This window comes from Meleagris gallopavo, chromosome 2 (genome assembly GCF_905368555.1).
Source record: "Meleagris gallopavo chromosome 2, MGAL_WU_HG_1.1, whole genome shotgun sequence".
Lineage (NCBI taxonomy): Eukaryota > Metazoa > Chordata > Aves > Galliformes > Phasianidae > Meleagris > Meleagris gallopavo.
In genome coordinates, this window is record NC_139405.1 from 8,874,283 (window position 1) to 8,889,354 (window position 15,072).

Sequence of the window (15,072 nt, forward strand, 5' to 3'; positions counted from 1 at the left end):
TGCTTCAGAATCTTAGTTTGCATTGAAAAAAAAAAAAAAATCTGTTTCCAACTGTTGCAAAGCCAATTCCAAACCACTAAAGCAAGCACGGTGATACCGTGAAGCCATTCTAAAACATGTGAAAAGCCATCTCTGCTCTGTACCTCTCTATCACGTGGAAACGAAGGATGCCCAGAGCTCTTTGTGGCCCCTTTCTCATGGGTGTATAAAATAGCTATTTCAGGCTGTGATACTGGAGGCAAGTGGCAGTATGTATTCATGCTGAAGGTGCACAAAGACTATGTTTCCATACCTTAAATATATAAGTTGCACCTCCCCCGCCTCCACCTCCTCCTGCCCATTCATTGACACTTCTGTTCACACGTATCTCCTCTTCAATCACATTGTTCTCTCCAATGCAGACTTTCTGTATAACGTCATTAGTCTGCAAACAGAAGAGCAGGGTTGAATTCTGAAAATAAATTTCTAAGTTCTAGCATATACACAAACTGTATGGTCCCTCAACCCTCTCAAACCGTATCTGTCAAGAGCTAAAGTGTATTGGAGGCTCACACGTGTACCAGAGCTAACCTAAATAGTCATAGCACGCACAGTAGCAATGAGCTCAGTGTAGATTAATCCAGCAGCACTAATATTACAATTACCAGAGCTAGGATGTTCAAAGCCTATGAAAACAAGTGCTATCCCACCTTCAACTGCAATGTTGATACAACATTAAAGAAAATACTTAATTAGAAAACCCCCACAATTCCCACGTAGCATTTTTTTTTTCCCTCCACCATTTAGAACCAAACATAACGAACCTTCCACATCAGGCAAATCAATCAATTCACTGACTTATTTCAAACACAACATTAAGCCATTGTTTCTAAGTGCTTCTGGACTACAATCTAAAAACAAAACAGAACAATAATTCCTGCTTTGGTTTTAAATTGGAGCATTAAGTGCATGGAAAGATGGGTTTTGCTTTGAGTTTTTGTAAACAAGAAGAGAGCTTGTGATTTATTTTGTTTTATAAGTTTCACCTGAGTAACCCTATCTTGTTGTGTACACTATACTCACTAAGCTAATGACATTTTAAGGAAAAAATGCACAAACAGTTGTACAGTAGAACTGTTATGTTTCTATCTACTTTCACGTATGTATTTTCTTTTGGAAGAGAGACCTGATAAAAGCATCTTCCTTAAGTTACAAACTATTCTGTTGACCAGAAAACAGTGTGCCAAAAAATGAATGTCATCTACTTAGAGTTTGTGGACTTGTCTGTGGAGCAAAACGACCCTCTCCTTTACCCTTTCCTTAATTGACCAGAACTTGAGTGGGGATGATTAATATGATGACAAAGTCAATGACTCAGAGGGGCCACTAGATTACAACTGAATTAAAAAAAAAAAAAAAAATCCTTCATAGCGAAGACATAACTGATTACAATCCAATCTAGTAAAGGTCCCTTCTACAAGTCAATACAGTCTCTCTGCTTCAATGAAAGAATTACATTAGCACTCAATAAATTCTCAGTGAGATTACAGAGACCTGAAATCTAATGACTCCATATATTACACTGAGCTGGAATGTCCTAGTTATAGATGTTAGATGGAAGTTTGAGTTAGGGCACTTCTTATTTCAAAGAGGCTTCATATTTATGGTTTGTTTGTAGATGTGTGTAATTCCAGGTTTAACATTATTTATTTCAGCACATGGCCTCGAAAACCCCACTTTCTTGTCTGCATCTTTCAAACCTTCTCTGCTCTAACAGACGGTCAAACTTTCACTTCCTGAATGCCAGCCATCTAAAAGTTGAGAAACGCTCAGCATTTAAATGCCCACCTCAAATCTGTAGGTGAAATTTCAGCAGATAAGGCTTAGTTCCATTCATAACAATCTCTTAATCCCAAATCCTCCAAAGAATACTAAAAGATTAACAGACTACTGCAAATGGCAGAAGTTGCTCCTTTCCATCTAGATATTTGCAGCAATGTTTAGCTAGTACCACAAAAATCAGAGCTGTCTCAGCAGGAATTCATTTGTGTCTCCCAGTCCCACACAGAAAATAAACAAACAGGCACTGTGAGGTGGGCATCTCCCATTGCAGAGTATTGTGCCAGCTGTAGGGTTGGACTGAACAGCAGAGCAAAGCCAGAGCTCTTTGCAGTCAGAGGAAAGGAAGGCAGGGTTGACTTCTCCCTCTGCAAACCCACACAGGTGCTCTGAGATATACAGATTAATCAGCAGCTTGTAGTATTATCAGTGGGGCTGGAATGTTGAAGGAGTGAGCCTATTGATATGGCACTTTATCTTTGGATATTCAAACCCTCTCAGTAAAATTGCACATATCCCTTGAAACTAATAAACCCAGATTTCTCACTGATAATGATTTTCTCTGTAAACAGAGAAAATTCCTCCAATTTGTAAGTATTACGGCAAAGCAAAAAGGACAATCTCTTACACTAGGGCAAGCATCTTCTCCTTGCTGTCCCACCAAGATATACAACGTATCATCCTTCTGGAGGTCAAAAATTCCCAGTACAGACACGCCATGGGATCTCACCATAGTGTTCTTCCCTCCTTTCCCACCAGCAGCTCCATAACCTGAGATGCTAAAGGAAAAAGAACACAAGAACATGTGTATAATAATGAATATAAAGATGTTATAATTATGAAATAAACTAGAGAGTTTGGCTAAGCAGATTATAATAACAAAAAGAGAATAGATAGAATGCTTATCCATGTCCTGGGCTCGCTGCAAAACTCAGAGGAGGGATCTCTAGAAGAGATCCTTCCCTACTGGCAGTCAGGTCTTAGATGGGATCTAGGAGAAGTGCAGCCAGGCTCCACCCCTGCTGGTAGTACAGGAGAATTGCCTTCACCTGTGTTCCCGTGGCTGACTGACTCACTGCTCACCTCAGGTGATCAATCAGAGGTTCAGGCTGTGACTCAGCAGTTCCCATACAAACGTGGCACCTGAGTTGTTCCAGACAAGTGGAAGATAATATCAACGACTTATGGGCACTGAGTACTTTGCACACCTGAACTGTATACAGCATCACAGAGCCTGGCCCCAAAGACCTGACAACTCTAAGTACATATAAAGTCAAAGCTTGAAGACTGAGGTCTTCTGTTCTATGTGAGTCTATGAACTTGAGTAGCTACAAAACAGCTTCTTTCACACTGCTGAGGACACACTGCACAAGTCCCTGTAGTTTCAAATTTTAGTATATGTAACATATCTTGTTTCCCAGAAGGCATGCCCTTGAGAGGTTTGCAGTGAGCGCTGGAAAGATCAGAAGCAGTAGAACTAATGAGTACAGCACATATGCCTAAATAGAACGTTACGCACAATATTGATGGGGAAATTTGAGAAAGCAGACTGTCACCGGTACCAGTACAGTAGACCAGATGGGAAACAGTTCTCAAATTTCCAGGAACAGAATGAAAAACAGTAAATGGGCACACTACTGGCAGTAAACAGGGAAGGCAAAAGCCTCCTGGCTTACCTCACAGTCACCATGAATATCACACTGTCTCCAGCCAGGAGCAGCTGGTTTGCACGCAGAGGCTGCTGCGGTCTCAGGTAAGGCTCTGGGACTTTTATTCCAAGCAGTCAAGATTCAAAAGTCCTTACTATTGTTGATATACTCAAAAATTGGACTGCTCAAATCCTCCCCCTCCTTTTCTATGTACATAAACGTCTCACATATTTGAAGCAGTTTTTACCATGAGACTGCAAAGCATGTCATAAATACCATGAAATGCATTTCTGCTGCAACAAAAGACATAGTCACTTGACTTCATCAGCAAGTGAATGGTGGCAAACCAAGCTAGCTCAGTTTAGATCTGAAATAAGTAGGTGATTTTCCAGTGACTTCCATAGCTGTGCAGCTATTTCTGTGAGAGTAAAATTCAACCTGAGTGTGTAAACAGTGATGCAAGGCTGAAAATACAAATTTTTTCCCAGTCTTCCTACCTATTCCAGTAAAGATGCTGTCCTTAACTCCTATCCTTTAGCGTATGATGGGTCTTTGCCTTGCACAGTCCTGCAGGCTGAAAGCAAAACAAACCAGCAGAGCTCAGTGTGTATGAGCACCCTGACCAGGTCAGGCGGGCAGCTTCCTCCCTCAGGGAACAACCAGCTCACTTTCAGCTAGCTCTTGCCCTGAGAGGATCTCACCTTGTGACACTACTACGAGGCAGCCAGCCTGGAGCAATTTTGATGTCATAGCAAACATGGAGCATCAAGTGCCTCATAAAGCAGATTAGATCCTTGCAACGTGACACGACTATGTTCATGCCACTCTCGGTAACCAAAGCAATCATTTCTCAGTAAGGCTGCACTGGAGCCAGCAGAAAAAGTGATAAACACACAGTACTGGGCTCCCCTGAGCAGACACTGCATGAACCTGAAGACTGAGCTAAATTTACTGTAGAATTTTGGAATGCTTAATGAAGTGCGCTGTCAGGCACAGCAAGCTGGCACAGCTAATTGGCTGCAATTAGGGCCATATTTTTCTGTGCATAAACAGATTTTGCATATAAGCAATGATATCACAAAATTCGAGAAAACCCATTTCTGCCTCATTCAAGGGCTGCAAACAAATAATAAATGGCAGGTTTGGGAGATAGTCATTCCATATTTAAAATGTGTATTGCTATTTAAAGAGATGGGCTATCTTGACTTCAAGTTAGAGCAGGATCCCTTTCCTTAGGCAAGACTTTTTAATGGGAGGGATACACTTAAATCCATACTGGCCTTGAAGAAAGTCACACTACCTGAGAAGACATTAGCAAAACACAGCATACCTTCCTAAAAACTTCAGGAAGGAGCAGCATGTGCAAAGGGCGCTGACAGTACAAGCACAGCCTTGTGTTTTTGTTTTACGTTACAAGAAGGGACAAGAAAAAAGAGAATTGTAGAAGTGACATCAAATGGTCATACAGAAAAAAGGACTAAAGGTTCTTGCTTTAAAAAATGAATGAATTTGGTTAATGGATGGTAATGTAATTTGTTACAGCTTGCTTCTTTCATAGTTGGTCATAGGCATAGATGTGGGATGACAAAGTCTTCTGAATGCTTTGAAGACAAGCTAGAAAGAAAAAATATTCTTTTATACTGCCTAACTTTATTATTATTATTATACAATGCTCACCTCATGGATTGAACCAGCTTATTTCGTCTGCAACAGCACTGGAGTATATAAGAATGCAATCTTCAAATGAAGCAATGTACAGTGTGTGGCAGCCTACCCAGGCCTTCACAGATAGTGGGGTAAGCTTACGTTAGCAGAGTTCAGTGAAAAGTTAAGCCTTCTATCTCTGAGAGTTAGTAAAGCATATTTTGCCTTGTGTTCACATGATCTATATTCAGCTTATTCAATTACTAGGTATGTAACTCACTGTGCTGCATTACACAGTGCAAGATGCACTGATGAACCATACCAGCTTTCTAAACAGCCCAACAGCCAGCTGGAGGATTTTATCTCTGGGTCAGATAAATTGGAGATGGGTATCAGATGGACCTGCAGGATTCGCGGTGCAGTAGGCCTGCAAGGGAAAGCTAAATATAGGCTGTGGATTTAGAATCTGGAAAGCCTACTGCTGATATTGCAACTTGATGTTTTCCTAGAGCTGTGCTATGCTATGGGGGTCCCTCCTGCTCCTCCAGCAGCTCCGAATCAGGAATATGTCAAGATAATTTAGGTCCACAGTTGCTGTTTCCTTTCCTCAGGCTGTGAATTCTCTACAGCAGCCTTAGGAAGCACAGAAGAGAATGTCATCTAGTTAATGATATTAGCCATTTGTTATCTATACTGAACTAAAAGCCTGTTAGGTCATTTATAGGACCTTAAATATTTACGTCCTTCCTGCAGGAGCCTCATTTCACCCGTGGTTTGTATTGTGTAGCAAAAATCAGCCTACAATTGCACTAAAATTTTGGCTCTTTCTTGGCCTCCAATATTAAAGAAATGACAATACTGTAAGTTTATTGCCTCTTCTCTTTTGGGCTGTACTTTATATCTTTATTTACTGAATGCTGGTCCTGAAAAATTCTCTTCACCTCAGGCAACTCATTTTTGATAGTTGAGTAAAATACCGTGAATGCTTTCTTCATTATCATCAATCCTTCTGGTAATAGGCACACTGGCAGAACTTGAGCATTGCCTAACCTAGCCAGTTTCTCATAACTGCTTTGCAGCAGACTTCTGTTATAGACTGGTATCTACCCCCAATATACATATTTTTTAAATAAGACTAAAAAAAAAAAAACCAACAAAAAAACCCCCAACAACAACAGAGAATGTGCCAGTAAGTTTTAATTGAAATTTGTCCAAAGACTACACTAGAATTTTCTGCTTCAAAATCCATGACACTATCATTAGTTTTAATAGGGAATGCTGCATTAAAAATACACTAGATAATCATTGATTCATTGAGACAAAGTGGTGCATGTTATGGCTTGATGTTACTATTGAGATACAGTGGGCTAACCTTTGCACCTTTTCTCCCAGTAGGAGCAAAAATAGGAAAAGTGGTAAAAATCAGCTTAAGTTGCATTAAATTGTACCTGATCATCTCCCTTTAAGGACAACTCTGTAGGGGGATTTAAGCATTTTAACTCTCATGTCAAAGCCTAACACTTAGGTGGCTGGCTTCCAAAATCAATTCTACAGTGCTGATAGGCATAGAGACTCAACCTACTATATCTAGTTCCAAAACAGGGCAGAGGCTGATGCAATCTGTCCTGTAAGAAAAGCTGACAAAGTTGTACCTCCTATATCAGATGAAGAGTGAGAAAAACTGAATCTGATCCCAAAATTCAATTGGTAGCATATAGGATGCATTGACCTGGGCTCGGGGAGGTCAAAATACTCAGTTTTCAGTTACTTATAAAGTTCTCCCATCCTGTAAAGTATTTAGGCTGAATATTTATGTGCCTCGGGACAGTTGTTTTTTCTCTTCTCCATTTCACCAAATAGTAGCATCTGCTGGACAACAAATCTAAAACTGGAAAGACTGGAAATCACAAAATCAAGGAGAAGTAGATCTGCCTAAATTTCTGAATACAACACATACACGTCTAAGCACGTATCCACAGCTTGGAGAAATTTTAACACAAACTCATATTATGAGAGCAACAGATGTTTCCCTTACCTGTATGTGTTGGTTGCTGGTACTCTCCAGATTTGAATACCTTGGAGAATCCCCTCAGCTCCGACAATCACACTGAGGTTGGAGTTCCTGTAGGCATCATTGCATTGGCTCTGTGTGGGGCCATAGGCTCCACTAGCACCACATGTTGTGAACAGCCAGTGATCTGAAATGAGAATGTAGACAAACCATGCTCTGAGCACGCAAAGATCAAATAGCTGCTCTGCTCTTCATCCACTCTTTGTTATTGCAGTATCAAGAGAAGAACTTGGCCCTTGAGGTTTTAGCCAGAACAAATATTCACCACAATTCTTTCAAATGACTCATAACACTGTACAGCTTTGACAGCTTCTCATCTAAAACTTCTCAAAACTGCTACAACCATGAGTACGGCTTTATTTTTTCTAAGGCTCAAAAAGGTAAAGATAACAGAGTAGAACAGAAGTAAAACGCAGCACAGACCACTCAGTCTCTGGCTTTGCTCGTTAGGCTGTTAAACAGCATGCTCCCAACTTCAAGAGTGTACATTTTAGCCATTTCAGCTCATATTTACATTTGATCATTGAACCTATTTTGTATGGGAAAGTAGCTGTTAATTAGATAAAAGCCTGTAAATACGACATTATCTCAGTGAGTACAACATAACAGTAAACTGAATAATGATTTAGATGAGATTCAAGTTAAGTTTCAGAAGGCAGAACCCCTAACTGGTCTGTAGAACAAGCATACAGCTCTTCATGTTATAGTTCAGATCTTTGGGTGTAAATCAATGCATATCTATTGCAGCCTTTTTCATCAGATGGAAAGACCAGCTCAGTACAAATAGATTTCTAGAACATGGCTTTGATGATTTGTGCCTCACAAACCTGAATTTTAATTTGAATACATGATGCCAGCATGTTGCAAGATCACAATGCTCTTATAATACCCACCTCAACATATTGGCTCATAAATAAGGAAATATTGCCTACGTAATCAAAACTAACCTCTAGATGGAAAATAAATAGACTGGGCAGTTTTTGGTGCACATTGTGTGATTTATCATCCATATTTGTTAACAAGCAAATCCACACAATCCAATGAACTCTATTATTGGAGTTCATCCCACTGACAGAGAACATGGCAGTATAATAAACTGCCGTTAAAGGCAAAAGACTTGAAACATGTCTAAAGAAAATATTATTTTTATAAATGATGCTGGGCCAGCCAATTCTCCTTCTAGCACTGGCGAAGGGTAGTGCAATACAACATATGCAGGCTTTTTCAGAACTAACTAGCTCAGAAAGTGAGAGCGTTAGCTAGATTCTGCTTCTTGGCACCTGACACTATTTTCTGAGCAGCCCTGGTCCAGAACTAATAATGAACAAGTGTCTGGATAAGAAAGGCAAGCACTTCTACCATTATTGCTGCTGTGGCAGCTCACCTGTCAGAAATAAAGGCAACACAGTAGTAAAGCCAACCACAAGTTTTCACAAACTAATCCTGGAGATGGGCTAAATTCATTCTTCAATGCATGAAATGGATCAAACAATTTGATAATAGTGCAAGAAATAAAGTGGCTGGTACTTCTGAAAAACCTTTATAACTGAGCCCTGGCAGCTCCTGAAGTAATGCAAAACTGCTTTAGGAAAGCTCCCCTATCTAAGCATTGCTGAGAGAATAAGCTCTTATGTCTTACTGCAAAATCTGTATCACCTGTCCTCAAGACCACCCTCCAAGGACCTTCTAGGTACTTTTCTACTGTTGTACACAGATGGACTTATTTTACTTTTTTCTCAAATCCCTCAGCAATGGATAGCTATATAAAGTCTTAAAATTAGTAGATAGCAAATGGAATAATTCCCCTCTCCTCTTCGGACACCAGCATGCTTCCCTCCATGAACAACAGGCAAGAAGGGAAAGCACCTAAGAAAGCAAGCGGGCCTAAAGGTTCCTATGCAAAATGCTTCAGTAGCTCTGATTCTGCAAATACTTATAGTCTTATACCTGAAGTTACTTACGTTTATTATTTTTATTGGGGAAAAAAAAAAGAAAAAAACAATGAAAAAACCCATCATCAAAAACAAAGTGAAATTTCACACAAAATGGAAGATGAGACACCTTCTGTCAGCTATCACAGCAATTTAACATTGCAGCATCCCAGTGGGCTAAACCACCTGCACTGAAACATATGTTTAGTAAAGCAGACAGGTAAATGTCTTTGCTTGGAACAATAAGAAGCCATTTGGATGTCTCTGGTGAAACATCAAAAATGTTCCCAATGGTAGCAGCAGGTGACCTTGTAGAGGACAATATACCCAAAAGATGAGAGAATGATATGGAAAATGGAAAGGGATATAACCTAACACAGACCACAGCATATGCATACTGCTGCTATGGTTAAGCTTTGCATTTAGAATTTACTCCATTTAAACAAACTTCCCTCCTTAGTTATCTGCTTACATGGCAGAAGTACCTATAGACTGTCACACGTGCAACACACAGCATGGCTGTACCTGCAAGAGGCAGCTCTTGGCTCTCACTGGGTACCATGGGCAGGGGATCAATGAACTACATCTTATTCCAAAATGCTTTGTAATGACCCTCTGTTTCCTTAACCAGCTCAATGCCCTGGAAAGAACAGAAGAAAAATACCCTCCTGCTGTAAACATCATGCCACTAAATCTTGAACTGAAAATATTTGGTATTTTCTGCTTCTTCAATAGCCTGTAAGATGCTCACTTCCAGAGCACAGGCAGTATCAGGGTAAGACCAAACCGTGCTGGTGATCTAAGATTAGTGAATGTGCATCTAAACTCTCTGAATTTGACTTTTAAAGCAGAGCATGAGAGGTGTGGAGAAAAAAAAAAAAAGCCAACAATATACTATGACTGGAAGTGTGACATAAGGAGCCTGGAGATGACTGAGCACAGGAGTTATCTTAGATTTCAGAAGCGGTCTAAAGCCTACCTGGTTCTGCACTTGCTGCATTCTGTGCAAGCAAACATATCTAACTGCTCAGTTCATGTAGATGGTGGGCAGGAATGAAGACATGTTTCAGAAGCAGCAGAGCTGTGGTAATATCCACAAAAACAAACAAACAAACAAACAAAAAAAAAACAAAAAAAACACCACAGTTGGAAGAAGCCTGGCCCAAGTGATGTCTGACTGCAACTGATTTCAGGGAACAAAGGTTTCAGTAAAAGCCTACAGTCAGGTATTGCATGATATCCTCATTTGTCACTACTGCTCTGATCTGCAAAAAGTAGTTTTTCTCTTGTTTATCTCCACTTTTATTTTTATACCAAAAGCCATTCCAACATTTAACAGCTTTGCTGCTGAATTCAATGGAACAGAATAGCATGGGAAGAAGTTGCCCCTCATTTCAACATAAATAGCACAGATAGGCCTCAATTACAATTTTGGATACAGACGAAAAAGCTTTCACTTCCCCTCCTCTTCTCTCTTAAGTTTCACAAATCTCATCCTCAATCTGCAGAAACAACAGTAGCTGAAAATCTTAAATCGGCATTAAAACAGATTCAGAGTACTCCCTACCTTAGATAACCCATCATTTCTTTTTGAAGTAAGGATAGCTGTTCTTTTTTAGAGCAAGAATAACCATTCATTCATTCCCTGTAATGTATAGGTTTTCTCTTGATTCTCAAAACGACTGCAGCATGTCTCTTGAGCTCAAGACTTCAACATGTTGCTGCCTGCCACAGCACAGCAGCTCTCCCTAATTCCATCTGAAGCATTATTTTCATCTCCAAAGACTAAAGCAACAGCCCTGATCCCAAACTCCTTAAGCAGGCAGCGGAGAAGCACTTCTTTTTTTCCCCACTCGCATACAACTGTGATCCATTGCATACTGCATGGCACTGCCTCTTCAATCTGCACTGGATGATGGGGAGCACTGCTGGCACTGCTTTGGAATTTTGCCTGACTTCATACAAGATACAGATGCCTGATTTCCAGAAACAGCTGAGAATTCCCATGATGAAAATTAACAGGAAGCCAAACGCAACGTCCCTAATAGATCCTACCATGGGCAGTTGTAAGATGCTAACTGGATTTAAGAACTGGAAATGCCTGCTTAGTGTAGGTGGAAGAAAATAAATGAATCGAGATTCAGAATTGGGGTATTACATTTCAGTGAATAATTTATATATTGATAGAATGCCCACTTTCATGGAAAATTTGGCAGGGAACTATTTGGTCTGCTGCCTGCTCACCCACACACCTGCCCTCCTCAAGCTGCCTGGGAGGCTTCCCAACACACTGCTAAGTTCACAGAAAAAAAATATTGTGCAAGAAATGACATTTAGCCCCTATTAAAATAGATTAAAAAAATAAAAAAATAAAAAAAATAAAATCCTTCTTCCCAACTTTTCTTCCCAATTAGATTTACTGATATATTTATACATGTTGACAATTATTTTCTTCTTTAGAGCAAAAATTCTCATTTCTGCACTGCTTGGCTGGGTACATAAGATGCACAGCAATTAACAGCGCTGGATTTCAGCTGCAGCAAAGGGGACGGATGCCTGGCTCAAGCAAAGGAAAAAGAACAAAAGCCCACAAGACTTGAAATGATTAATTATTTTGAGGCTCAGATACAACTCACAGCCCAAGGCAGCGCTGCCGCAAAAAACAACAAACAGCAAAGAAAAGAAAACAGAGGCACAAAGCCTAAAGCACATTTGTAGTGCTAACGTAGAAAGCAATTTGACTGTCACATACAGCATATGAACCCCACATCACAAAACAGCCGCGGGCATTTTAGCTATACCTCAAGGGTCTAAATGTATTAAATGGCATTTGTTAAATTAAGCTGGTTTGAACCAAGGTCCAACTTGTTCTAAACCAAAGTTTTCCTGTGATTTGAGGAAATCACAAACTAAGCACCATGGTGCTGGGCATCTTTTGGAATCTAAAATAAGGCAATGGCAAAATGCATCAGTGCAATATAACTACGTGTAGGCACTATTAGGGACACATTGCCACAACCTCTATTCAGGCAAGAGGGTATCTCACTTCCACTAAATTAATAAAAATAAGAGTTAGTAAGGGTTATAAAGCCTACCACTTTAGGAGCACAAAAACCACAGTGGCTAAAATTATGGAAGCAATTGATTCTGTTAATTGTCCCTCAGGGACTTCATTTCACTAAGGCAGCTGTGAATGAACACAATGCCATGGACAAGCAGAACACTTCCTTCATCTATTTGTAAAAGCATTCACAAACTCCTTTGAAACATTCAACCCACAAAGGAATTCAGAAGCTGACTCAAGGCCAGGCTGGATGTGGCTCTGGCAGCCTGGTCTGGTGGTTGGCAACCCTGCTCATAGCAGGGGGTTGAAACTAGATGATCATTGTGGTCCTTTTCAACCCAGGCCATTCTGTGATTGTAACAGGAGACCAGTGACATTTGGCTGCCATTGATGAAGGCAATAGAAGACTTGGATATATTATTCAGCTCAACAAGAGCTGCTGTAATTACGAATGTATATCAGATCACAACTCAATGCCATTTCTAGTAAATACACATAACTTCGTTCTTGTATTAGAATTTTCTTACATGTCCATCTAGATAAAGGAAACACCATCAGGGCATCCTTTGAGGAAATTATCTGTGGTCAGTATAACAGGGCAAGGAGCTGGCTTCGAACAATGATGAGAACAGTTTGTTTCTTGCTACATTCAGGAAGCATTAACTAACAAAGCAGCATGAATAAAATTAATTTCCATAAAGGCTGCTTAGTGGGAGATACTAGTAACTTTTCGGATTTTTTTTCTCATTTAGTATTGCAAAAGGTAATAGAAATGCAAGTTGGATAACAGAGACCAGGTCAGGAGGAGGCAGCAAAATTATTTCAAAACCTTTCCTTAGATTTATAGCAGTTTCTGCACAGTTTAAACTGTTGTTTTTAAAGAATAAAGGAAGCTTTAAATTTTAGGCCTAAAATCTGTTTATTTCAATGGTTTGTTTAATTCTAGAGAGCAGGAATTCCAATTTAACTTAGCTGTGTTGGTTCTCAGTATTGTACCTTTGCTATTTTTTATCCTCTAGATAAAGGAAGTGCAAACACTGCAATAAAGAAATTCATGCCTACATCATCTGAGATCCCACTATCCATCCATCTCTGAACGTTTTCTATCACTATTCAGAATGCTCCTCTTGCTGAGGAGGAGGGTACTGAGCCATTTGTTCACTGTGCTAATTGATGCTTAATACAAAAATACAATTCTGCAGATACCTTTATTGCATTACGCCAACAGTTCAGTTAGTATAATTGCGCACAAAAAGCAACCAAATGTAATTTTCTTCTACTTAATACTCGCTTTGCTGTTCCTTTCAGCTCCTTCATCTGATTAACTAATGTGACTCAGAGTTCTTCCGAGAAACAACTATGCAAGTACTTGCAACAGGACACTCTCTGATGCAAAAAACCCAAAGTCTTTGCAACCACCAAGTGTGTGGGGAAGAAACCGGAGCTGAAGAAAATGGCAATCCAGTCCAGAAGACTACGTGGTGACAGCTTCCATGCAGGAAACCATGGTCTCACAATAGCAGATCGGATGGCACAAAACAGTGCAAGATTTGAGGGGAAAAAGCTTAACATTTTTTCATTCATTTTATAACCCACCAGTACGTGGTACAGTTTGGTACCATGTACACTGACACAAATAAGTTGTCAGCAGGCTGATGAGATGCTGAAACATCAAAAGAGAGGCTATCCTCATGGCATTTTGGGCCTACTCAGAAGCATCAGAAATCTTTAATTAAAGCTTGAGCGCTCCAATTCTTGTTATCTCCTTTTGCCTACTGAGAATCCTATTTTCTCCCCTCACATATCCATGATAGTCATTTGTTTACCTAGAATTCCTCATTAGTGCTCTCTGTATCTCTCTGTGCCTGAATTTCCCATACTCTCGTCTTGTCTATAAAAGGAAATTGCATTGGTTTGATTTAAATTGGCTTTTTAATTGGTTGTTCAACTCCCTGTAGAGAGATGCTGTGGTTTGAGCAGTTGTCAGTTTTACTTAAACTAATAGCGAAGAAATTTAAAAACTAAGCTGAAGTAAGCATGCTTTACATCTGCACAACCTCTGTGCAGATTTAATCTGAAATTTCAGTCAAAAGTTCTAGTTACAAATGTGGTTGCTTCAATACTCTGGTATAAGCAGCCTTTCTTGTAACTTTTTGGCAGGCTTCTTCCAGAACCAAGTTTCACTTGCAATCTTTCTGCAAGAAGCTGGTATTCTAGTAAATGACACATTAATGAAATAATTGAAAAGGAAAACCTGTGCACAGCCTTGTGGCTGTCTGTCTTGCATTGCAACTGACGGGCAAATTCAGATTTACATGGATTTTTTGTGTGTTAGCTCTGGTCATCATCAAGAAACTTGAGAGAATAACATCACTATTGTAGCAGTTTAGGGTCTTATTCCCCACACAACACATTCATTGGCCTGTCCTTTATAAATGACAGTGGTTAATAGATCTCCAGAAGCTTCAAGATACTTTACGGTGTGGCTGTGTTATATACTTCAAACCTTTTGCTGGCTTCCTGTGTATGGATCACAGAGACGTGCCAAGCCATGTCAAGCAATGGCAGGGCTGAAGTAATTCACTCAGTACAGGGCCAGAGAATAAAGCGGGGGCAGTGACATTGGCAGTGATGACAATTTATTTCTTCTGCCGAAATTGGATATTCTAGCACAGTCAATGTCTATAAGAGGTTGTTCTCAATTACAAAGGAGCAAATCCAGCCCCTTACCCTTAAAAGCAATGGACTTTATTTGGATATATGGTCAGGTAACCGAAGCGGTGCCTGTCTTTCAGACTGTACTCATAGCTGTGTAGGCTGAGCTGGCTCATAGACTCGAGGAAGGCATTTTATTATTCTGTTGTCTCCTTAGCTACAGAAACAGAGTTTTTTTCT

At 39.9% G+C, this 15,072-nt stretch overlaps 1 protein-coding gene across 1 annotated transcript in view; it reads right to left on the reverse strand.

Moving 5' to 3' along the window:
* Positions 1 to 15,072, reverse strand: part of ALK (ALK receptor tyrosine kinase) — a 291,809-nt gene that overhangs the window by 26,322 nt on the left and 250,415 nt on the right. The window contains exons 12-14 of the mRNA XM_085218861.1: positions 7,147 to 7,309; positions 2,447 to 2,597; positions 293 to 424 (exon numbers count right to left, since the gene is read on the reverse strand). Coding sequence (XP_085074987.1) covers positions 293 to 424; positions 2,447 to 2,597; positions 7,147 to 7,309 — 446 coding nt within the window. The remainder of the gene's footprint in view (positions 1 to 292; positions 425 to 2,446; positions 2,598 to 7,146; positions 7,310 to 15,072) is intronic.